General features: G+C 44.0%; 2 protein-coding genes across 2 annotated transcripts in view; one reads left to right on the forward strand and one right to left on the reverse strand.

Annotated features, from left to right (window-relative positions):
- Positions 1-737: 737 nt before the first annotated feature.
- The window catches only part of LOC117553836, a 23477-nt gene continuing 4214 nt past the window's right edge, over positions 738-20000 (reverse strand). Inside the window, exons 2-10 of the mRNA XM_034227911.1 lie at positions 18347-18908; positions 13836-14616; positions 13220-13223; positions 11803-12066; positions 11361-11537; positions 8184-8404; positions 3011-3627; positions 2370-2498; positions 738-798 (exon numbers count right to left, since the gene is read on the reverse strand). Of these exons, the coding sequence (XP_034083802.1) occupies positions 785-798; positions 2370-2498; positions 3011-3627; positions 8184-8404; positions 11361-11537; positions 11803-12066; positions 13220-13223; positions 13836-14616; positions 18347-18902 (2763 nt within the window). The 5' untranslated portion in view covers positions 18903-18908 and the 3' untranslated portion in view covers positions 738-784. The remainder of the gene's footprint in view (positions 799-2369; positions 2499-3010; positions 3628-8183; positions 8405-11360; positions 11538-11802; positions 12067-13219; positions 13224-13835; positions 14617-18346; positions 18909-20000) is intronic.
- Positions 5937-12871, forward strand: LOC117553837 (GTPase IMAP family member 7-like). Its single transcript, XM_034227912.1, has 5 exons — positions 5937-5999; positions 7103-7138; positions 7315-7428; positions 11209-11600; positions 11737-12871. The coding sequence occupies exons 1-5, from the start codon at positions 5978-5980 to the stop codon at positions 12109-12111; spliced, it is 939 nt and encodes a 312-aa protein (XP_034083803.1). The 5' UTR covers positions 5937-5977; the 3' UTR covers positions 12112-12871.

Below are 20000 nucleotides of genomic sequence, written 5' to 3' on the forward strand. Positions count from 1 at the left end.
AATGCACGGGCTGACCTGGGCTAAAGCCCAGGGGCCTACGGGGATCAGGGGCCTATCATGAGCCAATACAAAAGTTTTTTAAATAAAAAGTTTTTTATTTCGGATGTTTTTAAAAAACATTTAAATAAACAAAGTCTTGGCTTTCAGAATATGAAACTTTTATTTCCAAAATCACACGATAAATACATGTTTGAAGCTTGTAAAGGGAAGATGACAGCTCTCACTCGCCACTCACTCCCCCTCCCTCCGGCTGAAATTATGAATGTAAGAGTATAGTAATCATAGATAACACGGCAGGGTCCGTTACAGTTTGTTTTCATCTGATTTCAATTAAACAAAGTCTTTCAGAATATTAAACTTGTTTCGGCAAATTCAGATGATAAATACAACGTTGAAGCTTCGGCATAAATACAAGCGGAGAGCGGAGTAACTTGACGTCACTGCAGGCAAAACAACAGCCGGTGTTTCTACACAATACACACAAACGCAAAAATACACACAAACACAAACACACACACACACACACACACACACACACACACACACACACACACACACACACACACACACACACACACACACACACACACACACCACACACACACACACACACACACACACACACACACACACACACACACACACACACACACACACACACACACACACGTGAGCTTTCCCCAGACCAGTAATCCAAATGCAAATATCTTCCCTCCGTAGTATTTTGATCATTTGCTCCGCTAATCAATGAGATCGATGGATTCCAGAGATGACTCCGTAACAGTCAGTGGGCACCACCTAACAGCCAATCAGAATGAGAATATGTTTCACATGTGACTTATTCAAATTGCGAGTGATTGAGTGACAGATGAAGGTTGTTTAGGAGAAAATGTCGGAGAAGAAAAAGTTTAAGAGTGGCGCTCGGGAAAGGAAATTGTTGAGGGAAAAGGAGTTTCGAGACAAGCAGCTATTACAAAACAAGCCGAAGCTTACAGGTTATTTTAAACCTGTAGGCCAGGATGAGGAGGAAGGACAGATGAGTTCTGTACCGAGCGGCAGCGGTGCCGGCCGCAGGGCCTCGGAGCCAAGTAGGCCGTCTGGTTCTGATAGCGATGGAGTAGCAGGAGAGGAAAAACAGACAGGAGGGACATTATCTGTTGGAGGAGATGGGAGGACGACGAGGACTTGCTACGTGGAGGGGAGCCAACGGCAACCGGACAGATACATGAGGGAGGCCCGATACGTCACTCATCTGGAGGAGAGGACCAGGCGCGCGTGGCAGAGTGGAGAAGTGCGATCACAGAGCCTGCCGAGGCTATAAATGACTTTGATGTGTTGTTTAAATAGGGGGCCTACAAAACCTATCAGCCCCAGGGCCTGATGGCAGGTTAAGGCGGGCCTGCATGGTGTAGTCCTAAATGATAGCTGGGGATTCTGGGTAGTGTAGTGTCTTCTGCCATCCTTTACTCCGAAAAAATATTTGTTTCTCCGAATCGAAGGGGAAAAATACAAAAGCATTGCACACAATTTAAACCAATCAATGTTGTGTAATCAACAAGGATAGTCTGGTGTGTTTGAGTCGATGAGTAGTGCAGATATCACTGTCAAATCAATCCACAGGAAGAGGAATACTTACTTCCGGGTGTACAATTCTCCGTTATCCAATGGGAATGGACGCTCACATTGCCTTTAAGGGCAGCCGACACAAACGAATGCCGTGCTTCCATGAGCGTCACATCCCGCCGCAGATGGGAATACATTGCAATCAGTTGAAAGCTATTTGCGTCCCTGCATGAAGCTGAAGGAGCCGAGGAGCGTCACAACTGCACGCCACGGGACCCTGACCGAGCGTCGCTCCTGGACGCTTAGGGAGTGAGAGTGTGTTGTCTATGAATATGAACTCAGCCACCAGACAGTCATCGGCCCCACCAGATATCTGCAGATTTCTAAGAAGTAGTTTTGAGAACAGCTGTGTAGAGCCCAGAGGCCCTTACCTGTCCTGGTTTAAAACAGGCCAATCACAACTGTTTTTTAACCTGCTCAGGGACATACAGGGTGCCATGTGGGGATAACCCGGGTTATCGGTCGACGACATCTAAGGACGTTCTTTACAGGAAATACTGCCATCCCCCTTCAAACTAAAGCTATAGCAGATCACTGTTGTGTTAATTATTGGTAGAACTAAGGAGAACTTGGTAAGACAACGGAAGGCGTGGTTAAAAATTAGTAAGACTGTAAAACTATAACCTATTCACATGCAGTCTTTTTCTGAAAGATCATTCTTTAGGCGTTTCCTTATTAACAGCAGCGAAAGGGAAACAGGAAGTGGGGGGGCGGGGACAGTCCTAATACATGGGATGGTAGCTTACCTTGTAGAGCGATGGCCCCGCTGCTAACCCCATGGTGCCCTTCAACCGCTTCATCAGGTGGCAGAAGTGAAGCTTCTGGATCATCATCGATATTCACTTCCACTGCCATGGGGTTTAGGAGACTTCCAGCTGTGAAGAGCAGGTAACATTATTTAAGCCCTAATCCGTCCTCTCACTCCCCAGACATGCCGAGCTTAATATGCACTCTCTGCTCTCTGTAAAATCATTCAATGTTTGTATCTGTTTCACAATGAAAGCCCCGTTGGTCTGAATATTTCACAGAACACACTGGTTTTTCTATTGAAGGAGAGTAAAACCCATCACGCTGTATGTCCAGGTGTAGTTAGACTGCATTAGGTAAAACGTTTCTGTTGCTAGAGGACCCCCCTGTGGACATGTTAGTAAGTCCTGATGACTGATGCTGTTTAGGAGGAGGGGACCTAGTCACAGTGGTTTGTGGACTGCTTTTAAAACCTGTTTTAAAGTATGACAATTTCCAGAGGTGGAAAGAGACGGTAAATCTAAGTACAATCTACAACTCACTAAAGTTTATGACACATCACAAATTCATGCGATATGTGGGTTGATCTGAGGATCCCGACAAGCTATCGAGACAGGTCAATGGATTCATCTGATCTTACCTTCAGTGTAAGAGACCTCACCTTCTCTGAGGGTACCTGCTTTCTCCAGCAGCTGTCGGACTTGTTTTTTTGATCTTGTGTCTTCATTGTTGAACAGATGATACCTCTGTTGAAACTTTTCTACGACAGGCTTCAGAGGACCTTCTGGATCATCTTTAATGAACTCTTCCAGTGACATGTGTTCTAAGGTGTCTCCTGATGTGAAGAGCAGGAAACATGAGTCCAAGCCGTTCTCTCCGATGGCTTGTAGAGCTTTATCTACAGCGGTGTTCTGCTCGATAGTGAATCGATCTATTTTGACAACCACCAGGAACAGACACACTCCGGAGGACCGCAGGAGATTCTGGCACAGAGTCTTAATCACCTCTTCAGACCCGATTATTCCCGGAGTGTCGATCACTGAGATCTGCTTCCCAAAAGATTTTGATTTTGCTTCAGAGATCTGTTTTGTCACTGATCTGAAGGACTTCTTTGACTCAAACACTGTTCGTCCCAGGATGGTGTTTCCTGCAGCACTCTTACCAACGCCAGTGTTTCCCAGGAGGACGATGGTGAGATCTGGTTTTTGATCCATGGTGGAACAGCGTATTCCCTGCAGGAGACCAGAGACAGTGGTGTGTTAAGATGTTAGATCTCAGTCACTGAAAAAGACAGGTCCAGGGCTTCGGCTTCAATACCCCGCTCTTAAATGAGGCAGACAGGCAGGCTGTTCTTTGGGAGGCCTGAGTGTTTATTTGTAACTTTGTTATACAGCTACCTTCTTGACAGACTTATCGCCACTGCTACTCCGGCTCACTTCTAGAAACATTACTACGCTGCTCGCTCGCTCCGAGACGCTCACTCTACTGATGCATACTCCAAATGCGTACCCCCCTCTCTCTCTTAAAGGGATAGACGACTTTACTCTGCATGACCCTTCTATTATAACACACTGGTTGTGTTTTGGATTGGAGAATCATAAGCCACTGCTAGGTAGGAGAGCCATGGCCACCTCCTACCTTTGTGAGGTTTTTCTGCTGTGGCCTCAATAAGAATATTACAGGTCAAAGCTTGACATGGAAAGGAACTAAGAGTGCCAGTCTCACAGCTGCAACCACAATTAGAAAAGATCTGCAGAAAAAAGCAAGCCGACACCATTCACTGAAATTATGTGGTGATAAAATATGTGGTGGGGGTCGAAAATATTCTTATCTACAAAAGGGAGTCCAGCCAAAAAGGATTGGGAACCACTGAGCTAACACTAGCTAACGGATGTTCCATTGAGTGACATTAGGATGAAGCTCTATTCAGTACAAAACAGTAAAGGTAAATCATGTCATGATGATTTCACAGCAATATAGTACATATGAGAGAGAGTTATGACCATTTACACTTCCTGACAGAAAGCAGTATGCTAACGTTGTAAAGGAGAGGATGTTTGGAGTTTATGGGACTTATGGATCAGTTTTTTAGCGTGGCATATACATGTTATCAGGCATTATGTCCAACAATGTAAAATACTCCAAACGTAATGTATATTTTTGAATAATGTTGTTAATATAAAATAAGGTGGTTGTTTAAATGTATTCATGATTTGTAATGTGTTGGTCGAAGCGCACCATCTATTGATTTCATGCTAAATGTATCCGAACTTTTGGATCAGTTATGAAATAAACTGAAGCAATTATAAAATGATCCCCAGTAACTGAGTTTTACTTCTTTTTTTAAGTTCTACTTAGTATTTAAGGAAATCATGAAAATGAATGATTTAAACATTTCAGAATTACATTACATCTCTGTGAGCCACAAGTGTGTGTGTGTGTGTGTGTGTGTGTGTGTGTGTGTGTGTGTGTGTGTGTGTGTTTGTGTGTTTGTGGGGGAGGGGTGAATATGAAAGAGAAAGCGTTTTGTTACCGAAGACAAACTTCACTTTCTGTATTTTTTTGTGAATAACAGAGTAAACAGCGTTTTGCTTGTTTGAAGCTGGATTTGAACTTTTACTGTTTTTAAATCTGATTGGATAAATCAATAAGACGTTTGTTTCACTCAGACTTCCTCTTATCATTATGTCAGACCAGTGAAATGGCAGAGCAGTGATAAGAGGAAATCAGATCACCTGACAGAAACAACATGGATGTGCTGCCAAAAGCCACACCTTAGCATACATCATTTACAGTCCACACACACACACACACACACACACACACACACACACACACACACACACACACACACACACACACACACACACACACACACACACACACACACACACACCACACACACACACACACACCACACACACCACACACACACACACACACACACACACACACACACACACACACACACACACACACACACACACACACACACACAGTAAAGCAAGTCTCTGGAAAAATAACCAAAACAAGCCAAAAGCTAAAAAAAAGAAATAAGAATTCAAAACAAACTGAAAGATAAATAATTAACAATAACCTTAAGAAAGAAAAAACATTGTTATTCAAAATAAAGAATATAATTGTATTTGTGCACCAGTCAGAATGTCGTTTTTACATCAGGAAGGAAGAAGGTCTGCATAAAGTTTATCACATATAGTTATGTAAATACGTATCAACAACATTCAGTCGACATATTTAATGATTAAATCAAAAGAGAGAAATAAAGAGAAGAAGAGAGACACTGACCTGCCAGAACACCGTGTTGGTTGAGTCTGAAGAACAAAGGTTAACTTCATCACGTTTCAATCAGATGAGCCACTTCCTGTAAAGACCTTCAAAATAAAAGCTGCTGTGTCCTTTTCTCTCTGACTTGTAATAAAGTCCCTACAGAGAGAACATGTGATGATAGAGAGTGTTTCAGACCTCCTTCTTGTGTTGGGTGCTTGTGTTATTGCTCTGCCTCCAGTTCCCCGGTGAGTTTTATTGTGTAGACCGGATGTAGTTGTGCAGAGTTTCCTCTTGACAGAAAGGAGTTCACGTTGAGGAAATGGCAGAAACACGTAAACCCCGTAAGTGTAATTTACCCTGATTATTTCACTCTGATTCTTTAAACCCACTTTTATCTCGAGTATCTTTTCTTCCTTTGAGGTTTCCGAGTTTAAAGGCGGGATTTATTCTGTTTTTAATTATTTAAACTTTACTTTCACTCAGAGACGGGTCTAGAAATATTTGGGTGGAGTGGCCAATATGGGGCACAGACACAGAGCAGGGTGGTACATTTAGATAACGTGGAAAAAGTAATACCGCAGAAATGATAGCCCCAATTTCTAGATAATACATTAAAGGTCCCGTGTCATGGCCATTTCTCCTGATCATAGTTCCATCGTTGAGGTCTCTAGAATAGATTCACTTTGTTCAATGTTCCAAACTCACATTGGTTTCTCACAGCATCTCTGTGTAGTCTGTGTATTCACTCTCTGTCCTACACGGCTTGTTGGAGCTCCTGCCCCCCCCTCCCTATGAGCCCAGTCTGTGAGACAGCGAAACCCAGCCCGAACACACACACCCGCAACTTGGCTGGGAATTCGTGTGTGTGCTCACACACCGACTCACAGCCTCGCCGCGTCCCGCCGTCTCAGGGAGGAGAAATCGGCGGAGCTGCAGCTGAGAAAAGATTGAGTGTGTGTGTGAGGAAGTCTGTGGATTGGTCAATTTGGACCAATCCACAGATTTAACCTAACGGCTCCGCGGACGAAACGTAACGGCTCCACGGATTGGTCCATTTGGGTATGGGCACGTCACTGTACCCAGGAAGAAAAACAGAAATGTCCAACGAGGCGTTCTGAGACACAGGTCTGTGCTGTTTTGAGGGATTTTGTGTTCAGGAAAAGTGAGTGAATGTAATTTGAAAGCACATTTTTGAAACATATAAAACCAAAGTGAATCCCACATTTCGATATTTAAATGTTTGATAAATACGTTTCATAGACTTTTTAAAGAGGAGGAAGTGGATTTAAAACTGAAGCTGACTTTAGTTCATAATAATCTGAGGAATAAAGTGTGTTAAGGTAAGTATGAATAATACATGTATAAGTATGTTAAGTATTCTTCCACTGATTCTCTTTGTGTCCTCTTGAATATTAATAATACATGTGTCTCTGTCCCTGAACAGATCGTGAGAGGAGACACAGCATCGACTATCCTCCAGGTCTGAAACACTTTCAACACTTTCTATACTTTAAATGACGGTATACAAACGGTCCCTTTAATACAAAACAAGCCACTCTTTATCCAGAGGAAAACACAGCTTGTGTTTGAGCCAACATTAAGTTAGTGACTTCTGATAGAAAGTGATAATCTCATGACTCTGATTTCCTGTCCCAGTCTTCAGTGAGCTCAGGCTGGTTCTAGTTGGGAAGACTGGAGCAGGGAAGAGTTCCAGTGGAAACACTTTGCTGGGAAGAGTCGCCTTCAGCGCCGCCGTCCATCAGTCCTCAGGTAACAGCTCAACGCTGTTTATATATCCTTTATTTGTCTCATTGAGATTACAATCAGCTTTTCATGAGCGACCTGCCCAAGGAGGCAGCATGAACAAAGTTTCAACAACTGAACACAAAACAATACAGACAGAGAATACAGCTGTAAAACACAAATGAAATGGCACATTAACCAGTCAATATGCAAATAAATAAACAAGTATAAAACATTAAAAACTGGCACAATTATAAAACGTCTTCAATTATGGGATATAAGAGTAATCACGACTTCCGGTTTGGTGAGCGACGCGATGGCTGCTTAAAGATCGTGCTCCCGACATTCGGTGCTAAGAGTTACCATCTACAACCGGAATACATAAAACATTTATTTTACAGTTTGGTTTAAGAGTGTTGGTCTTGATAATGTCTAAAAAAACGAGTAAAAAACGAATGCAGACTGCGTTATTTGACGGAGACGGAGCTAGCCTAGCTTCCTCTGCTAGCAGCGTGGTAGGGGACGACGACACTCCAACGCACCTCGAGGAAGACCAAACTGGGAGAGCGGACATGAGTCTCATACTGAAAGAATTGAGAGAGTTCAGGAAAGACAACGGTCAGCAGCTGAAAGAGATTCGTAATGCAATAAATAAGACTAACACTAGAATTGCCGAGGCAGAAGGGCGGATTGAGGCGACTGAAACACGGCTACAGGTGGCGGAGGAGGCAGTGACGGAGCTGCTACAACTACAGGTGCATCTGGATGCTAAGCTAACGGACCTGGAGGGTCGGTCCAGACGGGAAAATATCCGAATCCACGGTGTTAAAGAGGGGGCGGAGGATAATTCCCCGTCGATGGGAGCCTTTGTGGAGGATTTGCTGAGGGAGGGTTCGGACCTCCCGGCTACATTTGAACTACGAGTTGAGAGAGCGCACCGCGCCCTGATGCCGAAGCCGCCCGGGGAAGTCTTGCCGAGGTCTATTGTAGTCAAACTGTCAAGCTACAGGACGAAAGAAGAATTGCTGAGACTGGCCTGGCAAAAGCGAGGATTTCAGACCGGGGACCCGGGACAGAGCCGTTTCAAATTCCTTTCCATTGGAGCGGGGAACAAGACAGGGCTGCCCAATAGCCCTGTCTTGTTTGCGATCTTTATCGAACCTCTGAGCCAGTGGATTATTCAGAATAACAGTATCAAGGGAATAGTAATGAAGGGGGTGGAACAAAATATCTCCTTATTTGCTGATGACATATTGGTATATCTATCCAGCCCAGAACTCTCTCTGGTGCAGTTATTTTCAATTTTAGAACAATATGGATCCTTCTCTGGATATAAACTGAATGTTTTGAAGACACACATTTTGAGTTTTAAGTACTGCCCCTCAGTAAATATGAAGAACAACTATACATTGAGGTCGGATGCTGAATCCATGAAGTATTTGGGAGTAAATATTCCAATAGATTTGACAAAACTGTTTTCACTTAACTACCTACCTTTGAACCAAAAGATTAGGGAAGATATAAGAAGATGGGACATGAAACGTGTAGTTCTCGGGGGGCGTTCGAGTCCAGTTTTGAATAGTCTGCCGTGGTTTCGTTCCATTTCAAAGAGCTTGACGCTCGGCGTAACCTTGGCGCACTGCCACTCCAACATCCAATCCCAGAGCTTGAAGATTAATCACGGGGTTTGTCAAAGTGGACAGGCGTCGTCACAACAATAGCTGGGGATTGTGGGTAGTGTAGTCTCTTTGGCGCTCCACATTTCAGAGAAAACAAGTTGTTTCTCAGAATCGAAGGGGAAAAACACAAAAGCATTGTTCACACTTTAAACCTATCGATGTAATTTAATTAACAAAGGTAATCTGGTGTGTTTGAGTCGATGAGTAGTGCAGATATCACGGTCAAATCAATCGACAGGAAGAGGAATACTTACTTCCGGGTGTACAATTCTCCGTTATCCAATGGGAATGGACGCTCACATTGCCTTTAAGGGCAGCCGACACAAACGAATGCCGTGCTTCCATGAGCGTCAAATCCCGCCGCCGATGGGAATACATTGCAATCAGTTGAAAGCTATTTGCGTCCCTTTATGAAGCTGAAGGAGCCTCGGCGCGTCACAACTGCACGCCACGGACACTGACCAAACGTCGCTCCTGGATGCTTAGAGAGAGAGATTGAGTGTGTTGGCAGGGGGACAGCAGGGGGACGCTCACCTGCACCTCGTCTTTGTGAGGCTGGTTTAAAGTTAATGTCACCACTGTGATTAAAACACACATTCTTTAGCCAGATCAGCAGCAGGATAGTGAGTCAGTCTGCACTGATATACCACTGGGGGGTTCTTCCAGAGGAAGCTGCTCACAGCTGGTTCTTAGCTGCTAGCTGTTAGCTGTTAAATGCCGTCTCTGCGAGTTACTGTGAAAACGGGAGAGCTTGTTGGTCCCTCTCTACATTCACAGAGGGCCCGCTATAGTAACTCAACGAGAGAGTAATGTCAAATACAACTGACCAATCATATCTTCCCTCTAAATGGGTGGGCTCTATTTTCGCGGACTTTATGACAAGTTAGGCCCCCTGTGAGGTCTATGCAAGAGGTGCAGTGACGCGTCCTAAGGAAGTAAGCTGCACTCGGATGGAGAGGCGAAGTCCCGACCATCTACTTCCGCCCCATGGGACCTTATTTCTGAAAAATAATGCATTGAAGTCAATGGAGAAAGAAAGATTATCTTTCGATCCCGTTTGAATTGTGCCATGAATTACACACATGATGTTTGTCAATTTAAAAATTATTTCCATGTCAAAAAAGTCACAGTTTGTCGTAAAACTGTTGAAATATAAGACGATGAAAAATACGCAACTAGAAAGACTACAAATCCCAGAGTCCCGGTCCCGCATGCTGGCTCTCACGGAACCGACTAACTCCCCTTGTGTGTGTGCAGCTCTCAACGCGCCCAGACTTGTTGGGATTTCCACCTCTTTTAATGCTTTCCGCCTCGTTCTGAAAGAAAGAAGTGAAATGTTCCAACGTGACGGCCGTCTGGGTGTGTGGTGCGAGACGGGAGATGTAGTTCATTGAGCTGTTTTTTTTTTTTACTTACAAAATAATCTTTTAAATTGACAAACATCATATGTGTAATTCGTGGCACAATTCAAACGGGATCGAAAGATAATCTTTCTCTCTCCATTGACTTCAATACAGATTTTTCCAAAATAAGGTCCCATGGAGGAAAGGGAGGGACTTCGCCTCTCTATTCCCTCGACAGAAAGCAATGGGATTTCTCCATAGGATTTTAGAAGATAGCTGGAAATAAGGTCTGTGGAAAACGAACCTGTTAGATACATGCACGTTTTGTTCAGCCGGATAATATCCACATGCCTACCTTACTTTTATTATTTTCGAATCATAAATCTAATCGATAGATTTATGATCGCTAGATTTATAATTAGCATAAGTTTGTTCATGATGGCTCACTTCAGTGATAGTGATACATCGTTTGCAAAATTATTAACCGAGTCATTTTCAAGATGAAGTTCCAATGATAAACTGGAGTGGCAAAGGGTCAGCTAGGTATAAAAGTCACGGCTCGCCACTGCATATAGTTACATATTGTGTGTTTCAGATTGTGTGTGTGTAACATATTGTGTGTTTCAGAGTGTGTGTTACATATTGTGTGTTTCAGATTGTGTGTGTGTTACATATTGTGTGTTTTAGTGTGTGTGTAACATATTGTGTGTTTCAGAGTGTGTGTTACATATTGTGTGTTTCAGAGTGTGTGTGTGTGTAACATATTGTGTGTTTCCTCCCCCCAGTCACCAGGGAGTGCTGTAAGCAGACAGGGGAGGTCTCTGGGAGGCAGGTGGCGGTGGTGGACACCCCCGGGCTCTTCGACACCTCGTTACCGGAGCACAGCGTGAAGAGAGAGATCTCAAAGTGCATCAACATGTCGGCGCCGGGGCCCCACGCCTTCCTGCTGGTCATCAGGGTGGGGCCGTTCACCGGGGAGGAGCGAGACGCCGTGCTTCAGCTGGAGCAGATCTTCGGGGCGGACGCCTGGAAACACACCATCGTCCTCTTCACCCACGGAGACGCTGTGGGGCCTCAGCTGCTGAAGGAGGCGGGCCCCGAGCTGACGGCCGTCCTGAAGAAGGCAGGGAACCGGTTCCACGTCTTCAACAACGCCAAGGCCAACGACCGCGGACAGGTATCTATCTTTCATTATATCAATCTATCATCTGTGTGAATCTGTCCTGTTTTTTCATTCTTACCCTGTTGCTGTTAAACAACTGAATTTCCCCACAGGGATGAATAAAGGTCCAACTCCCCTTATCTCATCTTAGGTGCTGGATCTGCTGGAGAAGGTGGAGCAGATGCTGGAGGCTAACGGAGGACAGTTCTACTCCAACGTCCGCTACGAGGAGGTGGTGGAGATGCTGGACCGCAGAGAGGCGGAGCTTAGGGTGCTCTACAACAGGAAGCTGAGGGAGGAGATCCGACGGGTGGAGAGGAAGTACGAGCTGAAGCTGAGGGACGAGACGCATCAGCATCTGCAGGTGGAGCAGCGTCTGCAGGCCGAGCTGCAGGAGGTGACGCGGTACTACCGGGTCCTGGAGAAAGGGGTCCGGCTGGTGGTGGAGCAGACGGTGCCCTCCGACTCCTTCCAGGAAGTGCTGTCCCAGTTCAACGAGAAGCTGAAGCTCAATGTTCAGTCCTGAAGCTCCTGATTCTCTCACTGGGTCAAAGTCTGATCAAACTGTTCTAATTCTAAAGCTGAATGTGTCATTGAGTAACGTTCTGGTTGTTTTTGTTTATGTTATAAATGTACCGTTGCTCATAAAAGGTTCAACTCTGATCTATAAACAGTCGTTATCGGACAACATCCGGAGTACCAGGAGTTTCCCTTTCACTCGGAGCTGAGGAAATGTGGAAGCTAGTCCCATTTCACAGAGTTCTGAAACTAGATCCCAGGATTCAAAAGCTCGTACTCAGAAGGAAAGTAGATCCCCAGAAATAAGTTAAAAACAATTGGAAAATACTTCAGAGATTCTAAGTCAGAGAATAGTTTGCAGTTCTCTGAAAACAATGTCAAACTTCTGAAAATATTTTACAAAATCCTGAAATAGTCCAAAGAAATGTATAAAATAAATCTGCAAAATGCTGAAACTATTCCACAAGAAACTGGTTTCCTGAGAATTCTGAAACAATTTTGACAAAATTCTTAAAATAATTCCCAGAACTCTAAAATCTGTTTTCATTATTTGTAATATTTGTTGAATGGTTTCAGAAGTCTAGAAAGAGTCAGTGGAGACGTTTCACTAATACATGACTTCTATGAAAAACCCTTAAACAACATGTTGATTTGATTAAAGTTGTGTAATCGTTGTATTGTTCATCACCATGTAAAGCCTCTGGGGTATTATAAACTCTGTGACCTGTTCATTAAGTGTTTTTTTAAATAAATACACATTGAATGTAGATCAAGTTTCTGTTTATTTATGACGATTTCCAAACATCAGCATCATGTTGAACAAACCCTCCCTCAGAATACACAGTTAATAAAGTTCATAAATCACACGCTGGGTAAGTATTGATCAGAGACTTCAGGTGAATGAATAAGATAAAGACGGGGTGAACCACAAGCCTCTCCAAAGCTAACGGACCTGTCTCTAAAGCTACAGAATAAAGCAGGGAACATCTTCATTTTGCACCAATGAGAAACGAGACGAGCTAGATTGAGGGACTCTCAGAGCTAGTGCTGCTCGCTAACTCTTCCATTAGAAATCAATAAGGTTTTTATTGTTTACTTTATTTGTTTAAATCTACCAGACTGTTGAGAGAAGGTCTCAGTGCAGCTAAGACCACTAGCCACTAAGCTAACGCAGTGCATCATGCTTTAGCATCAAGCTAACACTAGCTTCTGAGAGAACTTTATCACTTATTAAATCATAATCATAATTCTCATCAAACATCATTTAAATCCTGTTTATATCATCAAACTGCCCTCATGAACACGTGAGGAGAAGCTCAGAGTAAAGACAGTCGTACAGAAGTCATTCATCACTTTATGGGAGAGATGGAAACGCATTCATTATGATATCAAGTACTATTGGTCTTCAGTCTTTAACGACTAAGCAGTAACTTATTAACTTCTGTTCTGACCCGAAGTGAAAGACCTGAAGACCAGAGGGGGGAGGGGTCTTCCTGTATAACACAACACAGGCTGATGCTATAAACCTGTGGCATTGATCAATAATCACTTTAATATAAAAACACACTTAGTTTTATAAATGTCCCGACACGTTCATAAGGTCTCAATACGTTCTTATGTCTCTTAGTTATTTTAATGTGCTGCCTCTCATTCTTTAGCCGTGGTTGTGTTTGTCTTTATTTGTATTACTAATGTCTGCTTTTCTTTATTATTGCTGCCTTTTTGACCTGCTACGCCCCTTTTGACCCTGGTTCTGAGAGAGTAATCTGGGTGTTATATGTTCTGAAGGCATACATCAACAGCACCGAGAGGCCTGAGAGGGTTCCAAAGAACCAGAACTTGTGCTGCTTTAAGGTCTTCCAAACGCTAGCTAACGCTCTGTAAACTCTTCCTCTCTGAGCCCTCCTGAACATCTGGTCTGTGTAGTGCTGACCTCCGTTAGCTGAGACCATCTCATCTATCTTAGACAGGAAGGTTCTGACCTGCTGTCTGATTCTTCTCCTGTTGTCAAACACACAGTATCTACCTCCACACATGGAGACCAGCTTAGAGACATGACTGTTGGACCGGATCAGACCCTCGATGGACTGACCTCCTAACTTGTCCCCATGAGTGAAGAGCACCATGGAGTAGCTCCAAACCTGGCCTCTGAGCAGCTGCTTCAGGTTCTCAAACAGAGCGATGTCTGCCGAGCTGATGCTGCCCAGCCTGAGCACCAGAACCAGGGCGTGCGGTCCTGGACTCGCCTGCTCTATGGACTTCAGGATCTCTTTAGACAGCTGTTCAGGAGACTCACTTCCAGCTGTGATTCCTGGAGTGTCCACCACGGTGACCTGACGCCCCCCCACCCCCGCAGAGTGACTGACCGACTCAGTGCTGATGGGGTTAAAGCCAGGGTCCGACGCAAACTGATCCGACCCCAGGATGGTGTTCCCTGAGGAACTCTTCCCTCCTCCAGGAGGGCCGAGCAGCACCAGCCTCACCTCCTCCAATCGGACTGACTGCGGGACACCTGGAGACACAGAGACATTTAGCGTCTGTCCAAAGAGACTCTAGACTCAACCTGAGAACAGACAGAACCCTGCAGCTACTTTAGCTTCAAATAAACCTGTTAGGAAACTCTCCCTGGTCCCCGGCTTGAGCTTCAGCCTCAGGATCCATGTATCTGTGATCCTCTCCAGAATGGAAGGAGTCATCACATACAGAGCATCAACTAGTTCCTGAACAGTGTCCTTCACATGCTGATATCCAAGAGAGGGAGTTACACATGTCACAAGATGGAGGAATAGAAAGCAGTATTCAATGTTTACTTCAGATTAGCTCCACGTCAGAAATGAGCATGCTTGATGTCTCTCTCCATAGAGGCTGAATCATCATGTTAATCCAACACATCCTCACTCCCAGGTCGGCCTATGTTGACGTTATGTCAAGTCCCCTGTCGGCTTTTTCCAACGCAAGGGGGGGGCCTTAGCGTCCATTTTCAACGCAAGGGGGGGGGGGGGCCTTAGCGTCCATTTTCAGCTTTCCGGGATGTCCATATGCTTCTATGGACGCTCATGGAAGCACGGCATTCGTTTGTGTCCGCTGCCCTTAAAGGCAATGTGAGCGTCCATTCTCATTGGATAACGGAGAATTGTACACCCGGAAGTAAGTATTCCCCTTACTGTCGATTGATTTTACAGTGATATCTGCACTACTCATCGACTAAAAAACACCAGATTATCCTTGTTAATTACACAACATTGATTGGTTTAAATTGTGTGCAATGCTTTTGTATTTTTCCCCTTCGATTCGGAGAAACAAATATGTTTTCGGAGTAAAGGATGGCAGAAGACACTACACTACCCAGAATCCCCAGCTATCGTTTGGACTACACCATGTTTGACGTCACGTGATCTTCAAATTTCTCCCTGAAGAAAAAAAAAACATGGCCGAACTTCGTTTTATTCTCGATGGAAATGCCTATTTTAAAGTTAGTTTGGCCATTAAAATGCGTTTTGATGTCATTTGATGCGAGAAATATGAGTTGTTATTTCAGATTATGTGTGCAGTGGATGTACATGATCTTTAGTTTGCTAGTTATTACGAAGATTACTTCAGGAAATTGCGTCCATCGTTTTCATTGTTACCAAGGTGGTTGCTAGGGACGCTGCTATCGATATTATTTCTGTTATGTTGTGTAACTGTTTAATGGTGTTATCTTTATTGCTACCCCCTTCCCCGTCAATGTATAGTGTTGGTCCACAGCGCAAACGTATTAGTTTAACAAAATCCGCATCTAAAGATAGCCTACGTTATTTCCCCCTGTGCAATTCCAGTCTTACATCTCACAGCACATCGTCATTAACAAATACCGGAAACAGACCGAAAACATTTAAAAAAAATTACAAAAATACTTTATTCCGAGTGTGCTTGCTTTTCTCTTTGACAGTCATCACATACCGCCATTGTAATACACGGTTCGGCTGCATTAAATACTACATATCTGCCGTAGTTCTGTATTTATAGAGCCCTGATGAGAAGACTTCTAGACAAACATGAGGAACTGAAAACGTGACGTGGGTCATAAATATATCAGCAATTAAACAACATCTTACATTTCTTTTCACACAATACGTCTCCTTGCAGTATCAACACTAATTCGGCTGACTTTTATATTTGATCCAATTGGTAGATAGGCTGTATTTACACCATAAAGGTGCACAGCTGATATTAAGGGACACCTAGTGGTTAAAGCATGTTATTGAATTTCATTATTTTTATTATTAGATATGAATAGGATCCCTATAAAGTATATTAATTACTCGTTATTCTCTACTAATAGTTCATTAAAGACTGTATATAATGACTATTTTGCACATCCCTTTCAAGATTTCAAGATTTTCTAAGGTTTATTGACATATCATATAGGCCTACACAAATATGGTGTAGTTCTGCATTGAATGAAAAACTTGGGTCGCAGGTTCCTCAATAGTGCATTACAAGACATCTATCAATATTTGTGCATACCTCCAGCAATGTTAACTATGTTGAAGCACTTATTTTAACTGATATTATACATATGTATTATACTCTTATAAGATGTATGTAGATATTTCATCTCCGACCTTGTCAGGTATTGAACAATCAATAAATAAAGAACACAGAATTGTTGAATATAAAACACAGAATTTGTGTGATTATACTAAATGATTTACAAATAAACACCACTGCATATTTAACTGTTACACATGCTGATGTAATGCAAATGTTCCAACTTGAGATCAATAAAGTATATCTTATCTTAAGCTGATCGATGGCTACTGCCATATTTGCAAAATGTGCCTCTGAACCTTAACAAGTGCATGTTTCAGGCTTATCAATGAACAACAGGAGGGGTCACAGACATAAGACCAGCTGTTCTGACCTTAGCTGGCATGTGTGTGTATATATATTAATGCTGCCCATTATGGGCACAAGCAATCTTCACCCATTTATTAATTATATGTTTTAAATGTGAGTGTTTCCTATCCCCTAAACCTCCAGGGATGTACACAGTTTAATACTGGCAACTTCTTATTATGGGAAATACGAAAACGTCTTTTAAAACTATAACTCCCAGTAGAGACGTGCCATAGATACAGAACATGTTGCGAAACAGAATAGCCAGCATGTGTAGTTCTGGGGACGGGGTGGGGGAGGGGGGGACGCGGTGGACCCGTTCAAATCCAGTTTGGACAGTCTGCCGTGGTTCCATCCCATTTCAAGTGCTGTTCGAGGCTCGGCGTAACCCTCGGAGCACACTCTCCAATCACAGAGCTTGAGGACTATCACGGGGTTTGTCAAACAGAGCACATGGTGTAGTCCAAACGATAGCTGGGGATTCTGGGTAGTGTAGTGTCTTCTGCCATCCTTTACTCCGAAAAAATATTTGTTTCTCCGAATCGAAGGGGAAAAATACAAAAGCATTGCACACAATTTAAACCAATCAATGTTGTGTAATTAACAAGGATAATCTGGTGTTTTTTAGTCGATGAGTAGTGCAGATATCACTGTAAAATCAATCGACAGTAAGGGGAATACTTACTTCCGGGTGTACAATTCTCCGTTATCCAATGGGAATGGACGCTCACATTGCCTTTAAGGGCAGTCGACACAAACGAACGCCGTGCTTCCATGAGCGTCTATAGAAGCATATGGACATCCCGGAAAGCTGAAAATGGACGCTAAGGGCCCCCCCCTTGCGTTGAAAATGGACGATAAGGCCCCCCCTTGCGTTGGAAAAAGCCGACAGGGGACTTGACATAACGTCAACATAGGCCGACCTGGGAGTGAGGATGTGTTGTGTTGGTTAATCACATAGCTATCATCTGCCTCAAACAGTCCTGATGCTCTTCTAGGTAATCACACATCCTGTAATGTTCACAGCTACAGTTGATACCTTTGTTAGCATGTGCTCTCATGTTGGAGGAGGACACTCAGGGTTTGACCAACACAATCCTATGCAGATTACTCCTGAAATCACTGATGTGCAATGTTTTACTTTAGCTCCTCTGACCTGGAATATAATCCTGTCAAAACAAATCTCTTTTTTGTTACTCTGAGATTGGAAGAGGACATTCAGAACTTTCCCAACAAAACCCATCATTGTTGATCCTGAAAACGTCAGGAATGGACTCCGCAATAACCCCCAAATCTGCCCAGACATACAAGCATCTCCAAAGTGTCCTCAGTACAGCACTTGAGTAGATGAGTACATGTACCTGCTGGGGGGGGGTTCTGGGCTTGGAGTTGGCCCGTCTTCTCCAGCAGCTCTCGGACTTGTTCCTGCCCTCCGCTCTGGTTGTTGAACAGATGATATCTGTCTGAGAACGTTGAGCAGTGAGCTGCAGTGTCCTCGTCTTCAAGGATGAAGTCCTCCAGAGCCTGGCCCTCCAAGGCGTCCCCCCCGGTGAACAGCAGGAAACACCGGTTGAAGTCCTGAGGTCCGAGGACTCTGTGAGCTGCCACCAGAACCTTCCCCTGCTCTTTGGTGAAGCGCCCCACACTGAACACCAGCAGGAACAAGGTCTCTCTGCCAGACCCCCGGAGCTCCTGGCACCAGGCCTGGATCAGCCGCTCTGAGCCCAGGATCCCCGGGGTGTCCACCACCGAGACCTGCTTCCCAAACACGGTCTCAGTGGCCTCGGAGATCTGCCTGGTCACCGGGGTCGGGCTCTGTCTGGACTCGAACGCAGGGCGATCCAGGATGGTGTTTCCTGAAGCACTCTTACCAACACCGGCGTTTCCCAGCAGGACGATGGTGAGACCTGGATCCATGTTGACCTGCAGGAGACCAGAGGAAGAAACTCCATCAACGCTCCTCCAGACACCGAGAGCAGGAAGAGGGGAGGAGACAAGTATTTGGACCATAGGGTCATTTGTACTGGGGACGCTGGTGATGGGAATTCCGGCTCTTCTTGGTGAGCCGGATCATTTGGCTCGGCTCACCAAGAAGAGCCGGCTCTTTCGGCTCCCAAACGGCTCTTCAGTTTACCACATATTATACCTTTTAATTAAATCAAATGTAGCCCTGTTTTGACTAATTAATGATGTATATGTGTACACACATATATCACTTACATTATTCAATACATCCTTTGTACTGAAGTATTCAAAAGTGAAAATTACATGTTTAATATAAATGATTTGCTGTGGCCAAATGTTTTCAATGCATTTACAGACCCGTGTAACTCTCTGATCCCACCCAATGAATGCACTGACTTGCTTGTAGATCCACGCTACACAAAACAGATAGCAACACCTATAAAAACGTAAGCATAGACATTTAAAAAAAGGGGCTACTGTATCGACATTTTAAAATTATATTTAAAGAAAAGGCCCTGACAAAACAGCAGGGCTCTATTTCAGTAACTATTAACTATAGAGAAAAAGACAGCAACAGCTGACATCAAATCTTTGCTGAGCCTAAGGATAATCATAAATAAATAACATAGTGAAAATAAATGTATTGCAATGCTCAAAACAGCAGCATCCAACCGTCTCTAATCCTTGGATATTACATGTCACTGCATGCATGCACGGAGCAGCTGTAGCGCGGAGATTATCATATCATTCTGTCTTGTATTAGGATAGTTAAAGGTGGGGTAGGTACATTTGAGAAACCGGCTCGAGATACACTTGTTGTTATCTTCCATGGAATGCTCTTAACATCCTGATAGCAATGAATCTCTGAAGTGCTTTGAAGCCGTGGCGCTGTACAAAGCTCCACCAATCATCTGAGCCGGCTAAAGTAACTGGATGGCCTACCTGCCTGTCAGCCTCCCATCTGGGCACAGACTGATCTCTGTCCTCATTGGTCACGTGCGCGTTCGTGTGTGTTGGAGGAGGGGCTCTGTGAGGAAGGGGCAGATTTTC

The sequence above is a fragment of the Gymnodraco acuticeps genome, unplaced genomic scaffold (assembly GCF_902827175.1).
Source record: "Gymnodraco acuticeps unplaced genomic scaffold, fGymAcu1.1, whole genome shotgun sequence".
Taxonomy (NCBI): domain Eukaryota; kingdom Metazoa; phylum Chordata; class Actinopteri; order Perciformes; family Bathydraconidae; genus Gymnodraco; species Gymnodraco acuticeps.

What these genes read in the sequence shown, in the direction of transcription:
- LOC117553837 (XM_034227912.1), top strand. Translation starts at nt 5,978, where the DNA reads ATGGCAGAAACACGTAAACCCC. An exon ending in GGCAGAAACACGTAAACCCC is followed by an intron (nt 6,000 to 7,102) that starts GTAAGTGTAATT and finishes GTCCCTGAACAG; the next exon opens with ATCGTGAGAGGAGACACAGC. An exon ending in CGCCGTCCATCAGTCCTCAG is followed by an intron (nt 7,429 to 11,208) that starts GTAACAGCTCAA and finishes TCCTCCCCCCAG; the next exon opens with TCACCAGGGAGTGCTGTAAG.